At 30.6% G+C, this 24,899-nt stretch overlaps 1 protein-coding gene across 5 annotated transcripts in view; it reads right to left on the minus strand.

The window, feature by feature from the left end:
• LOC123258590 (aryl hydrocarbon receptor) overlaps positions 1-24,899 on the minus strand; it is a 142,827-nt gene that overhangs the window by 72,456 nt on the left and 45,472 nt on the right. Inside the window, exon 1 of one of the 5 annotated variants that reach the window (XM_044718703.1) lies at positions 23,483-24,566. The exons of 3 other annotated variants lie outside the window; for them this stretch is intronic. In XM_044718703.1, the coding sequence (XP_044574638.1) occupies positions 23,483-23,595 (113 nt within the window). In that variant the 5' untranslated portion in view covers positions 23,596-24,566. Of the gene's footprint in view, positions 1-23,482; positions 24,567-24,899 lie in introns of those variants that run through there. One more of the 5 variants, XM_044718704.1, reaches the window with a different exon arrangement.

A 24,899-nucleotide genomic window follows, 5' to 3' on the forward strand; every position in this document is an offset into this window, starting at 1 on the left:
TTTCCTACTCCAAAAAATGGCAACAAATCCATTGCAAGCTTCAAAAATGAAGAAAAAAATTTTTTTTCCACGGAAAAAAATTTTTTTTAAAACCACCATTAGTTAACAAACAATTGCACCGGGCTTTTAAAAATCATCCAGACGGCCCTGGAGATTCGTGATGCGTGTGATTTAATTGGTTTCACCATAGGGTGGCTTTTGCCCTCGGTCAGCCGCAATCCGGGAGTTTTTCCTTGTCGCGGGATTAGCTTATGAGCTCCTAGTGACAGCTGAACGTCTTCAACCGGGATTATCTTACTCGTGTGTCGACAGACGTCAAAGATACCTGCCCCAGAATTGATAGTTTGAAAACCTGTAAGCCTAAGCCTCGGATTCGTCTCCCATCCGATCGGGTTATCTCGAGAACCAGTTTCGATTTCGTAATCCCATTGAAAGCACCCTGATAATTGGATGTTTGGTTATTGAAAACCAATCTCGAAAAGATAAATAAATAAACAAATAAAATCCATCATAATATGTGTAGCTTGTGCGTTGATCCAACCGCGAGTTGGTTAATGCGAAAAAAAAGTAAAGCACCAATTTGAAAAGCATTCACTTGAGGCAGGTGCTGGCTAATTTGCCGATTATCGCACACGTATCGCACCAGGCGATCAATCTTGGAGCTGTATCGATATTGAGGAGTCAGCCGCGTGGTTCAATTTGATGATTCCGAGGCTGGAGAAAAAACGCGGCAAAAAGAGAGGAAGATGATGAATAAAGATCGGCAAAGGGGACACAGGTGGTGGGACCAACACCCTCGCGTGGTCCATCCTCATGGCACACGCGGACGCGGATGGAGAGTAGTGGCACGCACGATGACGTGATTACGTGACCGTTAAAAACCTGACCTAGCCAGTAACAGCAACAGCAAGTGGCTGGCACGCCATCATCACTCGCGTGGCTTTAGACGATGAATGAAACGCTTCAAGCTTTACTCCGAGTGCTTCTCTTAATTGGCATACATTGCACTCTTCGAGATGCTCTGCTTGTTTTATTTTCCCCGCCGAATATTCAACGCATCACAGTTTTATTCACTTAAACTATTTACACTTTACCTCCTTTGGCTTAATTCAGCTCTACTTTTTATTCTCACCATTTTTTTATGATTATGATTTTTATGGTAGCTGATGTTCATTTACTTTTGTGGGAAATTAAAAAAGTTTTTTATTTTAATTAAATAATCATGTGAAAACTCATTATTTTTCTTCAAACTAAAATCCAAAATATTGATGCGGATTTTTGATCAAAATTACACATTTTTCTATAAAAAAAAATCCACTATATTTTGAATTTTTTATGAAACTAGAACGAGACAATGTACTATAAATATCAAACAGGCCATTTGAAAATTTTAAAAGTTTTAAATCAAAAATTTGCTTTCCAAATTTAATAAAGTATTATAACATGTCACCATTGAAACAATTAGCTTTTAAATATTGCTCTTCGATTCTATTACTGTTCTCATTCTCATAAATATTACATTACTATTGATTTTTGCAACTATATTATTTAATCATTCAAAATTATAAACTTCCTTAAAATTTGATAATGTTGGTCTTCTATATTTAATATTGTTATACGTGTACTTTATTATAAAAATGATGTATATTATTGTCATTCGGCTATGTTGCCTTGACATAAAAATTGAATAAATAAATCAATAAATAAATATATAATTGACGGTCCAAATTAATCTACTCAACAACTTCTTCAAGATCGCTATCTTCACCCGCTGAAGTTTAAACCCATAAATGTTATTTATTGAATGATTTACTGTGATTTAATGTGAGTAATTTTGCTGCTAATAATAAATTATACAAAAAAAAAATTACTTCACTTTCAAACCCAAGCTGACTTCACACCTAGTTTATCTTCATCTTCCATCATATTCTTATCAACACTTCACTTTCTGAATCAAACTTCTTACCATTGCTTCCACTTGAAGCGTTTAAAGAAGTCACGACATTCAGCCAAGATTCAAGTATGTATAACACGGATTATACTTTATCACGATGTGAAGTTTGTTTTGTTAACATGTAATAGCGAGTGCTCTTCAAAGCTGACGGAAAAACTGTTTGTACAGCTCAATGCTATAAAAATTTATTATAATGGGACTATAATTAATTTTTCTCTCAATTAAACTGATAGTGATAGAAAGCAAAACTCATGAATGAATATTAATATTCATATCTTCATCGCGTGTCGTTTTCTTCAGTCGGTTGTCATTTTACTTCTTGAAGTGTAAGTACTTCATAAATAAATGTTCTTTGAATCAACCCGTGAAGATAACAAAAAAAAACTTTTCTAATTTTTTTACTTCATTTTATAGCAACAGTATAAATTACTTCGAACTTCATTAATTAATTAATTATAGTTTTCTTTATTTTTTTTTTTTATATTTCTAGAAGATAATTTGAAAAATTAACCAAGTTTATTTCCGCAACTAAATATATTTATCAGCTGGAATGGAATTCACTCGAAGTAATTATAAATAATAATAATTATAGAGTTATTGTTTAAAGTGTTCTATCAGTTAATAACCTACGATAGTGTTATCGATGCAATTAACAACTAGAATAAATTTATGAGGTAACAAAAGAATAATAAAAAAATGTTTTAGTTCATTCATTTTATAAAAATTTAACTATTGCATTTTAGTTCAAAAACGACAGAAATTGGAAATTTTTCAAAAATTTTAGTATTCAATAATTTTTTTTTAATATTTTCTTTAATGTCTTATTTAATTTATGTAAAACGCATCTGAAAGCTGATCAAATAAGCTTCAATTTCTGAACAGAAAAAAAATTTAATTTGAATTAAGAGAAAAATTCTTGAACCAAAAAAATAATTTTGTAGAGTTGCATTGTTTTGAATCAGGACCAAAAATTCTTGTATTAATTTAATTAAGTAGAATTTTCTCAAACCAAGCAAAACTTTTAGGTTAAGAATTCAAGATGTTCTTCAAAATTATTAATTTAATTCAAGTAAAAAATTCTTCATTTTTCCATTTATTTAAAAAAAATTCTTCTTTTTCGACTAAATATTCTCTCTAATTAAATTACCAGATCCTTTAATTCAAAAAGTATCTAAATAAAAAAGCAATAAAAGCGTCTAAAAATGAAAAAATAATTAAATGGATTGGCCGGTAAATAAAAACAAAATTTTTAGGTTTAGAATTCAAGAAGATGTTCTTGAAAATTATTAATTTATTTCAAGTAAAAAATTCCCCATTTTTCGATTTATTTAATAAAATTCTCCTTTTTCGACTAAATATTCTCCCTAATTAAATTACCGGATCCTTTAATTCAAAAAGGATCTAAATAAAAAAGCAATACAACCGTCTAAAAATGAAGAAATAATTAAATGGATTGGCCGGTAAATAAAAGCTGGAAAATAATTGAGATAGAGACGGTGCCTCAGGAAGAGGATAGAAGAGAACGTACGAGATAATTACGAGGATCGTTTAGGGCGGCGCAACGCTTACTATCGAGTATATATCCTCAGATCCTTGGTCTGTCGGGGGTTCCTGGGCAGTCTGACCTCTGACTTGCCGATATAATTGTTGCGCTGGCCATCAGCGCTTAAGAATAATAAGAGCAAGAGCGAAAATAAGAACCGCTTCCCGTCAGCCGTATACATTTCAGATTCATCGACAGCTCTGGGTGCAATGACGTCGATTGCACCAGAGGAAGGAATTAATGTAAAGACCGAGAACGAAGCCACAAAAAAAAGAATAAAAATAAAAATAAAAGGAAGGATTTAAAATTATTAGTATGAGGATCTGTACAGCCAGCAGAGATAAAAATTCCACCAGAGAGAGAGAGAAGGGGGAAGAAGAAGACTCACTCTCTTTAGGGGTAAAGTGAAAAGGCTCCACATGATACCAATGGCGAAGTTGATGCCACGGCTGAATCCCAAGTACCTACGCTGCCATTAACGGCAATAACCATTACCGATTCGACAGAACTCCCGGGTTATATTATAACCGTTTCGAACTTTATTTCTTTCTCAATTCTTCCTACGTGCTTTACTTACAACTTAAATGTAATGAAATTACCATATTATATCTCCCGGACCCAACACGGCAATCATTATTATTATTTTTATTATTATTATTGCCCCTTTTTATTTAATTGATCGAGAAGCGAGCCTTTTTGCTTCTTTGTAATTATTCCAGGCTACTCGATAAATCAAGGAGGTTGTTTGCTCTAACAAAGACATAACTCGGCAAGAACAACCGAGAATTGAAGAAATGGAGGATCAAGCAATTGTTATGGTTGGAAACAAAGGCATCACCATCCAACAGGAGTGATTAGCGCCCATCGTGCCCTCAAAGTAACACTTATCTCGGGTGAGTTGCTTCGAGGAAAACTCCGCTGATTAAGGGGTTAGTTTTTTATGCTAATTGTTATGGAGGCTTTGTTTGCTTCGCAAAAGTGTGTTAAATATCTTGGCTTACAGATTTTCCGGCGAAAATTAATAAAAAACTAGCAACCGTGCAGTCACTATGAGACTGCCATGACTTGTGAACTATAAATAAATAAAATTTTGCTTTGTAAACAATAATTTTTTTTAAATAGCATTGTACTTTTTTAACCATTGACGTTTTTAAAGATATAAGCTCATCCCGATGTTATACTCATCAATACCTTTCATTCAAGTACCCACATCAATTTTTCATATATTTATATATATTATATATATTTATATATGAAAAATATATCAAAAATACATGTGGGTACTCAAATGAAAGCTCTTGATGAGTGTAACATCGGGATGAGTTTATATCTTTAAAAATGTCAATAGTTCTCAAAATACAAGGTCATTTCTTAATTATGTTAAATTACACTGTACTTTCTTAACTATTGACATTTTTAAAGATTATGAACTCATCCCGATGTTACACTCATGAAGAGCTTCCATTTGAGTACCCACATGCATTTTTGATATATTTTTCATGCATACATATATATAAATATATGAAAAATTGATGTGGGTACTCAAATGAAAGGTCTTGATGAGTATAACATCGGGATGAGCTTATATCTTTAAAAATGTCAATAGTTCACGAAATACAAGGTCATCTCTTAATTATGTTAAATTGCACTGTACTTTTTTAACTATTGACATTTTTAACGATATAAGCTCATCCCGATGTTACACTCATCAAGAGCTTTCATTTGAGTACCCACATGCATTTTTGATATATTTTTCATATATACATATATATAATATACATAAATATATGAAAAATTGATGTGGGTACTTAAATGAAAGGTCTTGATGAGTGTAATATCAGGATGAGCTTATATCTTTAAAAATGTCAATAGTTCACAAAACACAAGGTCATTTCATAATTATCTATCTAGAGATAGAGCCTAAATACTTATCATAATAAATTGACTATTGGTAAGAATGATATGAAACCTTGAAAAGACATAAATTCAAGTCAAGACTTCCAGCGATATCAAATTTAGCCATAAAAACCCATTTTATCGTATAAATACACTGGCCACAAAATTTTGCTTATTCTCTTAATATTACAGATAATTTAAGAACAATAAATTTGCCAAAATAAATAAAAGATGATTTTCTTCTTCCGAAGTTGATTGCAAACGGAACATTTAATTCAAAAATTGATTAAAAACTTAATTAAATTCATTAAAAATATCATGGGTGTCGGGCGGCGTGTACGGTGCGCGTGTAACAAGTCAGTATCGCCAAAATAAAGGAGGTACCAGCTGACGATTATTATTATTTCTCAATTTCTTAGCGTCGAAGACTGTAGAGGCTCCTCGGGGCCGCTCTGTAATTAAATAGCTGGCCCAGTCCGGGTTAACGCCTTTTGTTGTTACAACCGAGAAGTTCATTTTGCTACCCTCCTTCCCTCTCAAGCTCATCTCTCAGTTATTTTACTCCTCGAGAAAATAGTGCCCTTAAAAATTTAATGCCTCCAAGAGCAATTCCACTTCTCCAGTCGCTCATTCAGTTCAGTCGCTCTCAGAGAGCACAAATAAAATAAAATAAAATTGCAGCAACAGCTAACAAGGTTCTCGTTACCCTTATTGTCGAAAAAAGCTAAATTACTTCATTTCCAGAGCAAAAAATAATTAACAACAATGGACTGTTGCTTTTCGCTTCTTGCGTGCTACGGCTATTATCAAAAATACTTTTTTTAGGTTCGCTTTTATCATTTTCCCTCCAGATTTATATTTATATTTATATTTATTTAATCTCCAGTCTCTCGTGCTCGCCCGCCATATCCTCGTTCATCATCTCGCCGAGCAGCTGATAATTGTTTTTTTATTTATCTTCACTCACGTTTTCTGTTATTGTTGTTCCAACTGAGTCTCAGCTCGCTCAATGGACGCGCCAACTCAATGCGAGTTGTGTTACATTATGTGTTAGTTGCAACACACCACATTATACTCATTATTCTATTATATATTTTATTTTATTATATTATGTTATGTCAGTTATATATTTATACATGTAACGTGATTTAAGATCTCGCTTTCTCTTTCCTATCTTGCGCCACTGAGGGATATCTCTTCCCCTCGCTTTTTTCTAGGCCCCGCTTCAAAATTTTCCGTTTCCTCATCTCGAAAATTTGTTTTTTTTTTTTTTTTTTTAATATTAGAAATATGACTTTCACGATAATTCCGGAATTAATTATGGTAATCCTATTTTTTTTACTTCTTTATCATCAAAGTCACTTAAAACTCGGAAAAACTCGATTTGTTTGATCAATAGTGACATGAATATTCATAAATGCTAATGTTAATTGCGGCAATAGAAATCTGAGGTTCAATTGCATTAAGAGTCGCTCTTTATCGAGGCTTAAAAATTTGCGTAAGTTGTATATTATGGGAAAAAAACTTTAGCATAAATTAAAATGCAAAAAAAAAAAAATAAAAAACTCAATTAAGGAACACAAAAAATTGTTTTTGATTGTTTAGATTAATTAAGTTGTTAAAAAAAAATTAAATTTGATGAATTTTGTTATTTTGTATCAAGCAGAAAAAATTCTGGAAAATTTTATTTGATTTAAAAATTTTCTTTATTAATTAAAAAATGATCAAACTCTTCAAATCTTTGTTTTTAAATCAAAATAAATTTTTATTAGATGTAAAAAAAATTTTATTAAAAATTGTTTTATGTAATAAATAAATTTTTTTTGGTTCAAAATTTTTTCTCTTGAATTTTTATGAATTTTATAAATTGATTAAATTAAAATAATTGCAAAAAAAAATTTTTTTGATTTGAAATTTGATACTTGCAAAATTAACAGTTCTTGACATTGAAAAAAAAAAAATAGTTTATAAATGCATATGCCCCATTATTAAGGAGTCATTGAAGCTTTTCTTCATACCCTTCACTTACTTCGCATATGGATTATAATATAATATATACCGGTAACATTGAGAGCGCAAATTGGAAGCAGGTGAAATAGCTCGCGATAAGAAAGGTAGATGACGTTGATAGGCAACGAGTCCTCCGTTACCATGTTTAATAATAATTAACTACGTACTGACTATTATATTGTGCACATCCGAGGTTGTATAAAATCATATGTGATGTATAATTCACATAAAAAATTTTTTTTCCAACCTAGACCAAAAAATTAATTTTTTAAATTATGGAAAACTTTTATAATAATTAAAAACAGTCGTATGTAACAAGATAACTAATATTTAATAAATCAAAGATTGACACTAATTGCGGTAATTATTTTTACTCAAGCGGTAAATGTGAATATTTATATTTTTTTAGTTTTTGCCCGACAGGTGCTTGTTTTTAAGCTCGATAAATTGTGGAAAAGAGGATTAAGAAAATAAAAGAATGTAAGAAATGAGAACGTTTTTTGTTACGTAGAAAAAATTTATGTAAGTGTGTATGTGTGTTTAAGGACGTAGAATCATAGGCTGTATATCAAAGGCGATACGGGGTTGGTCCCCGGGCAGATATAACGTACCAGGCCGTACTACGCACCCCCAACTACTCTGCCTACTATTAGGCGCAACTGAGGAGGGAAATTACACGGGATGGTTATAAACTGACAAGTACTATATCTTCCGAATTGTAAATATACTTTTGTAACAATAAATATTCATAGGTCGCTAATCACGTAATTACTTTTTTTTTTTAATTATAAATCTTTATTTTAAAAATTGTTTTTTGCATTATTGATAAAGTTAAAAAAATTTTATAGACTGTTAATAATTATCTTTATTATTAAGAGAATAAGCAAAATTTTGTGGCCAGTGTATTTATATGGTAAATTAGGTTTTTATGGTTAAATTTAGTGTCAGTGTAAAGGTCACGACTTGAATTTGTGCCTTTTCAAGGTTTCAGATCATTCTCACCAATAGTCAATTTATTATGATAAATATTTAGGCTGCATTCGAAAATGTTCTATCTTTAGATAAATAATTAAGAAATGACCTTGTATCTCGTGAACTATTGACATTTTTAAATATATAAGCTCATCCTATTGTTACACTCATCAATACCTTTCATTTGAGTACCCACATCAATTTTTCATATATTTATATATATGTATATATGAAAAATATATCAGAAATGCATATGGGTACTCGAATGAAAGCTCTTGATGAGTGTAATATCATGATGAGCTTATATCTTCAAAAATGTCAATAGTTAAGAAAGTGTAGTGCAATTTAACATAATCAAGAAACAACCTTGTATCTTGAGAAATATTAATATTTTTAAAGAAATAAGCTCATCCTAATGTTACAATCATCAAGACCTTTCATTTGAGTACCCACATTAATTTTTCATTTATTTTATATATTTATATGTCGGAGAGTAAAGTACAGTGGAGTATTTCTCTGGCAATCTGATGGGAATATTCTTTAGAATAGTAATATTTTTGTAATCCTCAATAATTAAAGAATGTACCCTTACTTCGAGTATGGTTGTAAAAATAAGTTTAACTAAATTGTTTTATTGCGGTAGGCTTAGACCTAGGTCGACACATGGTTGTCAACGTAGTCGTGGTCACAGGACGATAGGGGTATCATAAATTATCAAAGGGAAAAGGAAATATGCAGTGGTCATATTTTTTGAGAATCTTTGAGAAGACAGTCTTATTCTGGAATCGAGATCGTACAGACGTCCTGGTAATCACGAATTCGTTATCCTCCTAAGTCTGAGTGTATTGCAAAGCAATTTAACATTGTATCGTATTTTGTGTATTGTTGTGTTAGTGATAAGTGATAATTAATGATTGTGTTTATTCCTGCAATACGAATCTATTTTTACTTATTTTTATTAATTGACATATTGTAACTCCGCATATTAATTTGATTGTAATAACAAAATGAACGTACACGATAATTCTGATACTCCAACAATTATTCCTGACTTACCGACATATATATATTATATATGTGTATATATGAAAAATATATCAGAAATGCATGTGGGTACTCTAATAAAAGCTCTTGATGAGTGTAACATCGGGATGAGCTTATATCTTTAAAAACGTCAATAATTAAGAAAGTACAGTGCTATTTAACTGCAAGGTTGCTAGTTTAATAAATTTTTTTTTACAATAATTGAGAAAATATTTACTCGGCGCTAAAAAATTGATTTTACGTTGAGATAAAATAAATAATAGCGCAAAAAATAAATGAATATGTTTCAGTTGATTTAGAAAACATTAATTAAAGTTTTTAATTGCGGTTAATAAAAAAAAAATAATGCGAACGTTTATGAGTAAAGGTGTTATTAACAAAAAAAAATAAATGACATAAATAATGTGAAAAATGATAAACTACGAGGATATTAAAGGCAAATAAAGAGTAATTCAATGAATGAGGTGAAATTTTCCAATTACCGTGTCGAGGAACGTTGAGAATGATTAGCCGGTCGGATCTCGAGCAAAGCACCAGCAATATTTAATAGGTTCTCAGGTATCAGCTGTGAAAACGTAATATATAACGAGTAGAGCGGGTATAGCAGTAGGTAGGTATGATTTGAGTGTAATAGTAGCCATGGATCATGCCACGTTAGCTGTAATTACAATGTCATTATGCTCTCTTATTTCCCTGGGCTATCTGCATAAACAGATCGGACCAGTTTATATTTATTGGCGCTTTGTCTTTGTCTAAGTCTCAGTACTCTAACTTGTACGTTTTTTTATTTATGGTATCATTTTATTACTGGGAGATACCGCTTATCACCTAACCGCTCCACTCGATCGATTCAAGTGGGTGGACGAGTTTGCTCAAGACATTATTATAATTCTAATTGTATAAATTATTACAAGTTTGATTACGATATTATTCTACGGAAAAATCATTGGATTGTTATATTAGCTAATAAATAAATAGTTTATTGTATGTTGCTGTTTAGTTGTTAATGGATTGTAATAAGAAATATTACCCAATGAAATGAACGTCATAATTTGCTGGGATTTTATAATGAGTTTTTAATGAAGATAATCCTCTGCACCTTATTCGTTTTTGTTAATCGATTCTTATACCAGTTCTTTACTTATTATTATTATTATTATTATTATTATTATTCAAAAAATTAAAAATGATAATAATTTTTTAAACATAATAATAATAAAGATTTTTTTTAAATTTTATTATTTTATTATTAAAAAAAAATTAAAATTTTGTTTTATTAAATAATGACTTCTGTTAAATTGCACTGTACTTTCTTAAATAATGACATTTTTAAAGATATAAGCTCATCCCGATGTTACACTCATCAAGAGCTTTCATTTGAATACGCACATGAATTTTTGATTGATTTTTCATATATTCATATATATAATATATATTTTAAAGATATAAGCTCATCTAAACGTTACACTCATCAAGAGCTTTCAGTTGAGTACCCACATGCATTTTTTATATATTTTTCATATATACATATATATAATATATATAAATATATGAAAAATTGATGTGGGTACTCAAATGAAAGGTCTTGATGAGTGTAACATCAGAATGAGCTTATATCTTTAAAAATGTCAATAGTTCTCAAGATACAAGGTCGTTTCTTACTTACGTTAAATTGCGCTGTACTTTCTTAATGATTAACATTTTTAAAGATATAAGCTCATCCCGATGTTACACTCATCAAGAGCTTTCATTTGAGTATCCACATACATTTTTGATATATTTTTGATATATACATATATATAAATATATAAAATATATGAAAAATTGATGTGGGTACTCAAATGAAAGGTCTTGATGAGTGTAACATCAGAATGAGCTTATATCTTTAAAAATATCAATAGTTCTCAAGATACAACGTCATTTCTTATCATATGATAATTCTGGACACAAAATTTTTCTTAATCTCTTAATAATGTAGATTATTATTATTATTATTTAAATATTAATTTAAAAATTTTAAACTTACTGACTAAGAAAAAAAAAATATTAATTAAAATAAAGTAAGATCTTTAACACTAGGTGCGGCTAATTCGGTCGGATATATATATACATATATAGATATTCTACCTGATGTCACTATTTAATTCCCCAGCGGCGTAATTAACATCAGCGAGACATCTACTACTTGTAGTAAAAGTACAAAACATAAACACACCTCTCCTCAGTATTTACAACATTACCATGTTTTTTTATTATCAACTATTTGACTTTAATAATGACAGCTGTCGCTGAGGTCAGAGGCGAAAATTATTCGTAATTTATAACTGTCTTTTTGCCCGGAACTCTCCTCTCATATTTGTTATCATGATGTATGTTATAAATATTTTTCTGTTGTATAAAAATATGCTTTTGAGGTAAAGAATTATTTTTTTTTTTTCATTTTATATTTTTTCTTGCAATTACGTAAAATACACTCCGTCATTACGCTGCCGGGAGCCAAAAGCTGCAACTAAACTACAGACGTGCGAATTATCATTTACAAGAGCGCTGGGTACAAGCGATTAATCGTTTAGATTATTATTCAGTCTTTATACCGTAAATATATATATGTAAATATATATGTTGTATAAATAACAGTGTTCATTAAAATCAGATTTATAAACAGATAAATTTTTGGTTAACTTACAAGTAAACTTGAAATATTTTTTTAATAACAATTAATTAATTAATAATAATTTTTGTAATAGTTTTTTAAATAAAAAAATTTATTATTTTTTTTGTAATAATTTTTTTAATAAAAAAAATTTATTATTTTTTTTGTAATAATTTTTTTAATAAAAAAAATTTATTATTTTTTTTGTAATAATTTTTTTAATAAAAGAAATTTATTATTTTTTTGACAAATAATTTTTTTAATAAAAGAAATTTATTATTTTTTTATAACAAATAATTTTTTATGAAAAAAATTTATAACAAATAAGAGTAATATTTAAAAAAAACTTTCTCAGTAATAATTTATTATTTAAAAAGAATCTTAGATTTTCTTAGCGGGAAGTTAAAAATAAAAAATAGTCTGCTGACTCTTTTATGATAAAAAAAAACTTTTAAACTTTTTTGAAGGAAAATAATACCTAAATAAAGTATGAATAAAAATGAAATTCAAGGATACGAAAAATATGTAAATTATCGTCGATAAGACAGGTTGTTAAAAGTAAAATGACACGCCTGTCGAACGATAAGCCTGAGCTTTTGCCTGAAACAGCTGGACATTAAGTACTATTAGACGATTACGTCAGATTGCCCGGGAATAAAGGAAAATGAAACCGCGATTACTGAAAAAAGTAGCAATAGCAATAACCTACGACCTTCTTCTGTGGATCTTACCGGCGACCGGTAACTCGTGTTCGATCCCCCGCCGATTTATCCAAGCTCTAGCTGCACGGCGCTATATCACTACCAAAGCATGATCATGATTATGATTATGATTGTGATACCGTGATCCGTTCGCGTGGTTGGTGGTTGGCTCACGACTCACGACCCGCAGCCCGCCGCCTTATCATTATCGACTGTCGCGATCTTTATCCATTTAATAATCGCGTGCTAGCGACAGAAACTCATTGGGAACAATTAATTTCTTCTTAAAATACCGAAATATTTAAAGCTTTCCTTGAATAAATTTCGATTGGTTTGTATAATAAATCCAACTGGATGTTGGATCCAGTTTGTTATTTTGCTCGCACGGGAGATTTATTTCCTCGCGAGCTGAGAGAGTGTCGCAGGTGCCCGGGTTACAATAGTTTGCATATTCATCGAATTCACGCCACTATCGATCTCATATTATCCTGCTTAATTGACTTTGGATTCCCTCATTAGCGCTAATGGCTCAATTCTGTCGATATTATCCTCCATCACCCATCTTACATCTTACACCCGGCGTGTCTTCGTGAGAAATCACATATTTTGAATATTAATTCATTTTCATTTGCATTTTTATTTTATTATTGCACTCTAAGAAGGATTTATAGCTTTATAACTAATTTAATAAATAATTTTTTTCAAACGAAGAAATTAAAGCCACAAATAATTTAATTTTTTTAAAATTTACAACAAAAAAAAATGAGAAAAAGAATTTAATCTCAATTTTTTGGCCAAAAAAACAAAAATAAGAAAAAATTATGAGATTTTTTTTGAAGAAAATTAAATTTTTTACAAGAATAATCCTTATTAATGTTATATACCTTATCTCTAACCCTTTGGCCAGAATTTGAAATTAAAGGACAAAAAAATTTATTTTTTTTAAACTTATTAAAGCTAAAATGATTTTTAATAAATTAAAGTTGAAATTTTGGGCTAATTATCAAAGATATGACAAAATAATGAGACCTTTTTTGAAAAAAATTAAATTCTTTACAAGAAAGCTTTTTTATCTAACCCTATCTCTGGTCTTTTGGCCAAAATTTGAAATTAAAGGACAAAAAAATTATTTTCTTGAAAGTAATTGAAGCTAAAATGATTTTTAATAAATTTAAATTCAAATTTTGGGCTAATTATCAAAGATATGACAAAATAATGAGCCCTTTTTTGTAGAAAATTAAATTCTCTATAAAAAGGTCCTTATTCCCGAGTTAAAAAAATTAACTTACATGAACTTAACTACTATACTAAAACAATTGATGTCAGCTCATGTAAGTTCATTCTTTCGACTCGGGTTAATTTGAAATTATGGCCATAATTTAAAATTAAAACGCTAAAGAATTATTTTCTTCAAAATATTTGAAAAAAAAAAAAAAAAAAAAAAAAAAAAAATCAATTTTCAAGACTTAAAATTGGATATTCTAGTGTGTAGATAATTCAGAATTATTAAAGAAAATGAGCATAGAGTGAAACGAAAGCGCGAGTATTTCGCTTTCGTTTCACCGATATGATAATATTCCCTTTATCCTGTTGGGAGGAGAGAAAGGATATTAGTAAGGCATCATCGTGGCGATATTATCATGATCATCAGATCAGGCACGTAGCAACTAGAGTCACATGATCCTTGTTTTATGAGCCTGAATCAAAGTTTAAGTTTAAGTCGTAGTCGGTACACCACTGCGTCTGCTCACGGGCGTATCATTACCCCGCCCAGTGGCTAGCTCTGAAGATTACACGTCTGTGGCTCTGCTGAACCATGAGTTTTTATTTTATCCGATACCGTGTAATGCCACGTACGTTGATACCAGTATTGATATGCACTCAAAATAAATAAAACCAAGAGTGGAGATACATTATAAGAATAAGTAATAACCCTTTCAATCAAAAGGCGAACCGCGGACGAGAAATCCAACCCGACAGACATATCCATTTCATTTGGTTCGGCAATATAATTTCGGGTTCAATTACTCGGTAGTCGGTACCATCAATTTTTTTTATTTTTCATTTTAACAAGATAATAATCAAACTAAAAAAGTTGTGAGAAGAAGACAATGACCGTCTAGACTAGTATCGTGGATTCCGCATTTTTTATTCTCGATATAGATATAATTATAAAATATGTAAGATAACTCATATGCTTTTTCGTAGTTGTAAAACCACTTGATAGCTCTTTATCTAAAATTTCAAAAAAAAATTATAATACTTGTAAATTTTACAGATTAAAAATTATTTTTTAATTGAAATTTTTTCATTTAAAATAATATTAATAATTATAATTATTCAAACTAGCGACCTTGCAGTCACTATATAACTGCCGTGATTTGTTAACTATAAATAAATGAAATTTTGCTTTAATAAATTAATGAATTTTGTTAAATTGCACTGTACTTTTTTAACTATTGGCGTTTTTAAAGATATAAGCTCATCCTGATGTTACACTCATCAAGAGCTTTCATTTAAGTACCCACACGCATTTTTGATATATTTTTCATATATACATATATTCAATATATATATATATATATATATATATATATATATATATATATATATATATATATATATATATTTTGGGATGTAAGGGCGTTGAGTTATTTAGTGAAGTAAACGAAGATATACAATTATAATTTTTATTTAAATATCTTTAATTGCTAATACACGCGTGTACTTAAAACGAGGTGGAGTTACGATTATGCCATACGAAGCTTGGGGGTCACTCGGTAGAACTGAAAATTTTCAAGTGTCCATCTCGGCCTCCGACCTCTCCTGGGGTAGGGGGTACTCGATGGAAGTATATAGAAAATATATTAAGGGTAGGAGTACTTAGTTGTATGTAAGTATGGAAAATTGATATACGTAGGTACATGTACAGGAATGATTCTTTAGGTACACACAAATTATAGAATTGATATACGTAGGTACATGTACAGGATAGATTCTCAAATTATAGAAAAGTAGAAGTATTTTAGTTAAAAGGGATAGATAGAGAGAGAGAGAGAGAAAAATAGATATATAGGTATAGGTATAGAGAGCAATTAGTGAGGTCTTGGGTCCGGTAGCTGGCCAGGCGACAAGAGTTTTTAATCCCTTAATTGCTCTTTAGAAAAAGGTATGTTATTGAGAATATTTTGTGGAAATATTTGGGAAAAATCCTTAAGCTTCTTATCGACTAATTTTACATATTTTTCATCCGATTAGAATAAATTTTATTAGGGTCTCGTCAGCTGCAAATGTGAATTTTATTACTTGTAATACAATTATAATAAAATAAAATTTCCCAAAAATGCTCTTGCAGCAGACGAGATTTTATCAGTTGTTTGGAATCACCAAGTAAATTATAATCTGGTATAATTTATGGTGATGCGACATAACTAAGGCTTTTCTAACACAATACTTAATATCGTTGTAGAAAAACTTCAACTTAAATAAAACTATATTAACTAACTATTATTAATAAATAATAATAATAATAATAATAATAATTAACTAAATAATTATATGCTAATAATAATAATTAAATAATGTTAATAAATATAAATAATAATTAAATAATATTAATAATCATAACTGATAATGAATTAAAATTAATAATTATAAATAATAATTATTTAAATTAATATGACCCCCACAATATATATATATATATATATATATATATATATATATATATATATATATATATATATATATATATATATATATATCAAAATATAAGCTCATCGCGATGTTACACTCATCAAGAGCTTTTATTTGAGTACCCATAAGCATTTTTGATATATTTTTCATATATACACATATATAATATATATTATCTAAATATATAAAATATATGAAAAATTGATGTGGGTACTCAAATGAAAGGTCTCGATGAGTGTAACATCAGGATGAGCTTATATCTTTAAAAATGTCAATATTTCACAAGATACAATGTAATTTCTCAATTATGTATCTAAAGATAGAGAATTTTCGAAAATTTGTAATTAATTTTTACATAATTATTTTTTTTAGAAAATTCATTAATTAAATTTTTAAAATTATAATTAAAACAAAAAGCATTGATTAAATTTTTTCAGTAATTACTTTGTTTAAAAATGCATAAAATAAATATTTTTAAAATAATTATCAATCAAACCAAACATCTAAATTAATTTATCAAAAATTAATCCGTCCAAAAATATCTCTTAAAATTTTTCCTAAATCAAACTATCGATTTTAAAAAAAAATTTTGAAATTTATATTTATATTACATTGCATTAGCAAAAGATTGGTGAGAAGTTTTGTAGTTCGAAGACGATAAAAGTCTGCGTAGACGTTGCATTAGTCATGGTGGTAATTTGGCTAATAAGTAGTTAGACTTAGTAGACGGTTACTCAGTTGAATAATCAAAAAGTGATGCTCTTGAGCTTATCCGCTTTGCATATATATAAAAAGATATACAGATATACTCGGTTGGATTCGATTAAAACCGAGTGAGCCTCGGTTCTCTTGTGTATAATCCACCTCTCATTCTCTCATGTGTTATTTAATCCGTTTTTAGGTTTGTTTATTGCAGTTAATGCCTTTTTTTAATGAGAATGCGTTTGATGAAAACTGGTCAAAGTAAGCGAGCAGAGAGACTGATTCAAATTGTTACTGGTGCACATACTGGGAATAAGAATAAGAATGAGAATGAGGCATTGCCGGTTAAGGATAATGAGCCACCAGAATTTGGATAGCCTGTGTTTAGCATCAACTCGGATGGCCTTAGGCACTTTTTGCCCGACAATATACTCGCCAGCACTATCTTTATGTCAGGATATTCCCAAATCTCGGGATGCAAATCCATGAGAATAACACGCGGACAAATTGGGGGATATAAAATCTTAAGGAATATTTAATCAACTTTTATGTGCAATCCCACAATCCGATCCCGTGTGGAATTCAAAATTTTATTCCGGCCAATAAAATTCATAAGCGGCTTTTTTAATTCGATAAATAAAAATTAATGGAATTTTTCAAATTATTTTTTTTTATAAAATAAAAAAATATCTGCGTGCAATTTTCTCAGCGCACTTTTTTGCTAAAATTTTTTGCTTAGGTTAATCTTAACTAGCAGAAACAAACGAAAAAATTGGGTAATTGCGGTCATCAAAAACAAAACAGAGCTAATGTCTAGCAACTCGGTGGAATATTCGAGCCGAGTTCTGATGGATGGGAACTTGGACGGATGCCCTCGGAAGAAATAATATAATGATATTAAAAATAAAATAACAGAGCAGGGTGACATAATGACAATCTCGCTGTCTCTCTCAAGCTCCATTCGAGTGTTGTGACTCCTTCGCCACCGGAAACAGCCTGCTCGACTAAGAAAACTCGCTATGTAATATATGTTGTATAGAATATGGAATATGCCCGAGTATTTTATAATGGAATTTATACATGTTTTATTTAACTTCCAGTGACTCTTAAGAGGCTACTTTGCTTGTTGTGGTAATATAAAGTCACTGACATGTGTTTACATTATTTTAGTTTTTATTTTATTTATGGGAGCTGAACCTGACCTCACTCACTAGTTATTTACGATTTAAATTTTACATTTTTTACTTTAAATTCACGAGCTTTTAGTTTCTAATGCAATTAGAGAAAAAAATTGTGGGAAATTTTTAAATTAGCCAACTAGAAAAATATTTTAAATTAGACTCTTTATTTTTAATGATTTGTTTCTCTGGTCTCAATTTTCAAAGTTTCACATGAGAATTTTTTAACAAAAAAAAATATTTTAGATTAAAATTATCAAAAATGATTTGGAAAAATTTTGTTGGCTTAAAAATTAACCAAAAAAATTATCCACACAATTTTTGATAAAAATAATAATTATTAAATTTTTTAATAAATTAATTTTCGTATTTTTTAACAAATTATTCATTTAAAAAATTTAATCCCCATTTTTTTAAAGATTAATTTTTAAATTTAAAGAAAAATTAAAACACTAAAAAAAAAAAATAAAAATTTTCATATGAAAATTTTATAACAAAAAAAAATATTTATTTCATTAAAATTAACAAAAATGATTTGGAACAATTTTATTGGCTTAAACATTAACTTAAAAAAAATTATTAATAAAAATAATAATTATTAAATTAATTTTTGCATTTTTTAGCAAATTATTATTCTAAAAAATTGAATCCCAATTTTTTTAAAGAGATTAATTTTTAAAATGAAAAAAAAAAACTTTAGTACGGTAGCTAAAAATGTATCTTTATGTTAATAAAATCTAAAAATGTATTGGACTTCCGAATTTAGGAACCGATAAGAGTTGACAGATGAGTAGAGCTCGGATAAGGATACAAAGAGATAGTTCGGACGGGTTAGGTATAAGTATGTCGAGTGTCCAGGCGAAATATACGATGAGGGACAAACAAATAGCGGCTAATAACCGTCTGATGTATGGCCGAATGGAGGGGGCCCGAAATTATTATTTTTATATACAAATATAAATATAAATTCTCTCGCCTGGCTGGTGATGAATGGCGGGATGAATTATTGAATAGTTAAAGACCCAGCAGAGGTCCAGGCATCCTTCGTACCGTACAACCAGGACCGCTTCTTTCTCGCGCCTCGTAAATTTTTTCCCAAGTTATTATATACACAGACTACGCACAAAACCCTCTTTACTTTGAATAAGACGTCCCAAATTTTATTTTTATTCGCTCTTTCTATCATTTTAGTTTTTATTCCGGGAATTTTTTATCAATCTTTATAATTTATTATTTTACCAAGGAGCAAAAGGATGAAATATGCAACTTAGTGTCTTTGATCCGAAAATATTTTTAAATATATGCAATTAAAAATGTTTGTAAATTTGTTTAAAAAATAAAAAAAGGATTGCAGCGCGCAACTCCGACCCTGGCTGGGAATCGATACCTCGAACTGCGGCGTCGGAATAGAAGGACGAGCGCCTCGGCGTCCTTCGGGGTTTTTTAAACCACCGAAACGCAATAAATTTTATAATTTTATTCACCACTTCCTCCGTGGGTTTCAGTTTATGTTTCAATTTATGTTTTATTAGTTTTAAAGATTCTTTATAGGTTCAGTTTATCAATAGCTCTTGTGTTAAAGAGAAACAGGTTCATCACTGAGTCATAAACCGACTTTATAAGGGATAATTACTTAGGAACTAATCTTCACCTTTTTTTTTATTTTTAATTCATCAACTCTTTTGATTTTTAATTTTAAAAAAAATTCCAAACTCGGAAAAACACATAGAGGGCTTATTTAAGTCTGAGCTGACTAATGACAGCAGCTTCTATAATTAGGCCGTTTTGGAGTCGAGGGAAGAACTAAACCGGGAACAGGGAAAGAGAACCTTTAAAATTGCTGACGAAGAGCTTTGGGATTACTGTTATTAAAGGTACACACGAATCTCAACTGGCTCTTGAACAAGTTCTGTCTTTAGTAATTTTAATCTTTTTGTTGCTTTTATTCACTATAATGCTAGCACTACTCTACTGTCTTCTGTCTTCTGTCTCGATCGGTAATAGCTCTTTCCAGGTTGTAATACTAATAATAAAAAGATCCTTAAACTCTAACCTGTCAACCGGGTCTTTCTTCCCGCTCAAAGACAAAGAGGCGCTCTCTTAAAGAATAAGTTAAGTAACACAAACAAAATTACACATTTATTTTACAATGTCGCTGTTTTAAATCCCGGATTTTCAGAAGCAATAACCTTGATGTGATGGCTGGTCATACTAAATACATTTATGACCTACGGAGTTACTTTAAGGTAATGATAATGTTGATGATCTTTTAAAAACCCCTATTTGTAAGATCCTTCCTTTCCTTTCACCATATTTAATTCACAATATTTTATTTTTTATATTTCATCTTTTGTTTAGAATTTTTAGAGACTGTGAGACTTTTTTCGGGTAATTTTTTAGAAATTTTCGTCATCTTTAAAAAAATTTAATAATATGGCATTACATGACCTGATTTTTAATATAAAAATTATTTAAATCAGGCCATATATGGCACAATATGGCAATAAATGGCCTGATTTTTAATATTAAAATTATTTAAATCAGGCCACATATGTCCTCATGTAAAAATTGGCCATATATATGGTACAATATGGCAACAAATGGCTTGATTTTTAATATAAAAATTATTTAAATCAGGCCATATATGCCCTATATAAAATTGGCCATATATATATGGCACAATATGGCAACATATGGCCGAATTTTTTAATATAAAAATTATTTACATCAGGCCATATATATGTATATCCTTACATAAAAATTGGCCATATATGCCCATATTATGCCATATATAGCGATACTAAAATAAATATGACCATACTTGTCTTAATATCGCCAATTTTTTTACGAAGATATGTATGGCCACATAAAAAAAATTATATATTGCCATATCAGACCATTTATGGCAATTTTTTCACGCTGACGTTTGATCCAAAAGCAAAAACTCCATGAAATGATCGATGGGACCAACGGAAACTTTTAAAGTCAGACTTTTGCAAGAATTTCATTCCAAGCAAACCTCGAACGTGATAACAGTGATTTGAGGTCGCCCAAGGGCCCATTTGCTTTACGCTAAAACTCCTGGCGAGAAAGATAAATTGAACGGCTCTGTTAAAAATGAAAGAACTAGACTAGAGCCCTGCAGGCGAATTTCCGAAAAGTATACACCAGTACAATCAAAGTCTGGAATATTTAGCGAATGTGCCAGAATTCTCGTTAGAAGGAATTCCGAGAGTAGATTGCTGTTTTCGGGCGTTTATTGACAGAGCAAAGCAATAAAAATGAAAATAAAAATAAAAAATATATATACACGGAGCGGCCGAGTGTAACAACCATTTTTTTCCTCCTTTTAATTGTGCATTTTATAACCTCAATTAAATAATTTATTTTTTTCTAGGCTTTCACTTGATGCGTATTTTTTATTTTTATTAACTCCAACTCTCGGGAGTTATTATTTTATTATTAGAACACAATTACAAATACCGTGATAATTATTTATTTTTTTTTCGCAAACTGCTAGTTATCATGGAAATAAATTTTTATTTTTAATCATTTATATTCTTTAAGAAGCTTATACATAAATGTATTTCTATACCGTTGTTAACTTGATATATTTTTATTACTTTAATTGTTTGCATGAATTTATTATTATTGCGCATCAGAAAATTTTTTTTAAGAAATTGCTTTTTTTGAAAGAATTAAGAACAATTTAAAATTTTATGAAACTATTTATAAATGTACTATTAAAAGAGTCTGTTAATAAATTAAAAAAAAATTTATTAATTTATTAAAAACAAACAATTATTTTTTAATTCTTGATGAATATTTTTATTTGTAAAAAATACTCTGATTTATATAAAAAAAAAAAAATAAAAATCATACATCAATTTAAAGCAATTGAGAGTAAATTACAAGAAATAAATAAAAAGCGACGGTAAATGACAACTGGTTCTTCTCAATCGGCATCATGAAGCCAGCCAGCCAGCCAGCCGGCACTGCTCGGTGATTATTGATATCGGAATCGAAATTAACATTAAATAGCTATAATACCCCGCCGGTGTGTACATAACCTAATGGCTAATGGTTAATGGCTAATGGGCAATGTCTAGCCGTAATAATATTAACCAACGATTGGCTTATTGGCTTATTATCGCTACCGGTTACCCGATTTACGAGCGATCCAAGCGATTTATGATCACAGAGGCTGCAAACAAGACTCGGTATCAGCTCAGTTATTATCATAGGTCCCAATATGACCTCATTCTCTTGTACGTTGATATTCACCCACGCATTATCGACTAATTTGAATTACATGAGTTCAGAAGAACTTCAACTTCAATATAATAACTTAATAAACTTCTATGTTTTTATTTATTCTAATTGAAGATTTTAATAAATATAATTTTCACAATCTTAAACTTCAAATCAATTTTCTAGTTTTTTTTAGTAATTTAAATTGTGAAAATTATTTTAACTAAATTTTATTTTAAAATTCATCTTCACTTTGCTGAAAAAACCTAAAAATTTTCTCCGTACACAGTAAAAAATTTTATTACACAAATTATGGGTAAAAAAAATGGCAAATTTCAATCTTTTGTGCAGTTTTTAAACAAACGGTCAATAAATTTTTAATAAAATGCACATAAAAAAAATGAATTGTAATAAATAAAAATTTTATTTTATTTTTAATAGTAAAATTGTGATTTTAATAATTAATTTTTGATATTTATTATTTTAATTCTACTCAGAAAAACAAACTTCTTGCGCCAAGAAAATTTTAAGAAAGACAAAAATTATTTTGGAGCAAGAAGAAATTTTCTTGGCTCAAGAAACCTTAACTTCATTCAAGAAATTTTCAATCTTTCTTAATATTTTCTCGAGCTAAAAAAATTTACTTTCCAGTAAAGAATTTTTTTTTCAGAGTACGTATAAATAATTAAATAGCAAAAAATAATCTTTGAAACTTAAAATGTCACTCCAAAGTCTGAATTATGAATTAAAACATTTAAAATTTCCAAAAGTCTCAATATAATTAATAATTAATTTTTTCCGTGCCGAAAAAATTTTCTCCCACTTTCCAGTATTTAAATTACCCACCCCGATTTTCCAGTGCAGCATAAAATAAAAAATTACCTTTTGCCGTTTCTCCGTCGGCGTTTAGTAGCGTAGACGGTCCCGAGCTGGCTCATGGTAACGGGATTGTTGGGCCCGGAATTGGGGCCCGCGGAGGCCGAGGTGGGAGTCATCGTGGGGGTGACAGTAAGCGCGGAGTCAGAGGGCCCGAGCCCGGCGGGAGGGTGAGGGGCCTGGGGGTGAGAAATCGGACTTGCGAGAGCGATCGTCGAGGAAGGATAGCATGCCGGTACGAACTCCGTCGGCGCCGGTAAGGCCCCGCAGATCCCGAGCCCCGGGCCCGGAGGAGCCCCTACCACCCCCAGCCCCGAACTCCCTCTGTCCAGCGCGAACACCGTGAGGACCGCGACACCCCTGTCTGCGCCCGTCCCACTCCCCGTGGACCTTAAATCTACGTCATCCTCCGCAGAAGAGTTTCCCCGTCCAAAGTGCTGAGGGTACGGCTCCTGCTGGGGGTACTGATGCAGCAATGGCTGCAGCTTCGTGCTCGGTGACAGTTTCGGTCCTTTTTTACCGCCCCAGGATTAACAAAACCTTTTTTTTCTCTCCAATTAAATTATAAGTTTTACTTTTTAGCACTCGCGCTTTTCGGCGCCACTCACTTTTGTCACAAAATTTATTTGCACAGTCACAGTCCACTTTTTTTTTTTAAATAAAATTTTTTCCTCCCTTACGGGTGTCACAATTTTAATAAAAAAAATTTTTTTCCCTTAATTAAGGTGTCACAATTTTTAAATAATTTTTTTTTCACAAAACCACAATCACATTGGCGCCTCAGTCCAACCAGCCGCGAAATTCCACAAACATAAAAAGAAATTAAAAAAAAATATAATTAACTTCGGTACGTTGGGCGCCAAAAACAGTCACCTTAATTAATTAATTAAATTAATTAAATTATCACTGATAAAAATTAATATTCACAAAAATAGTCAGGAACCTCGTGGCGAGGGCAAACGAGGCGCGAAACACGAACAAGACGTGACGGTGCTTGTCTTGTAGAAGCGTGTCGTGCACTGGCCCGAACTCACCAGGCGTCGGCTGAGGGGACCGGTGTAGATCCGGACAACACACCACTACACCAACAACCAAGGACTGTGTTGTCAGTGTTGGCTGTGTAAGTGGAAAAGTTGGGCAAGGTGGTGGTCAGCTATAGTCCGAACCAGGCTTGATAACTCCGGTCTACACTCACGGTTACAAGGTGTCTTTAATACACACACGTAGGAACTTCACACACGGAGAATCCCCCTTAAGAGCACCCCCTCTTCAAACCTTACACCCCCCACCTGAGAACTATTCCACGCCCCTAACGATCGCCAGGAGACCAATCGCAGAGGCAGCATGGCGCCACCGGCTTACCAAGGAATCCACCGAGCGGTTGATACCATCAGACTGCCAGGAGATTCCTCCTATCGCTTCC

This window comes from Cotesia glomerata, linkage group LG2 (assembly GCF_020080835.1).
Source record: "Cotesia glomerata isolate CgM1 linkage group LG2, MPM_Cglom_v2.3, whole genome shotgun sequence".
In the NCBI taxonomy this organism is placed as follows: Eukaryota; Metazoa; Arthropoda; class Insecta; order Hymenoptera; family Braconidae; genus Cotesia; species Cotesia glomerata.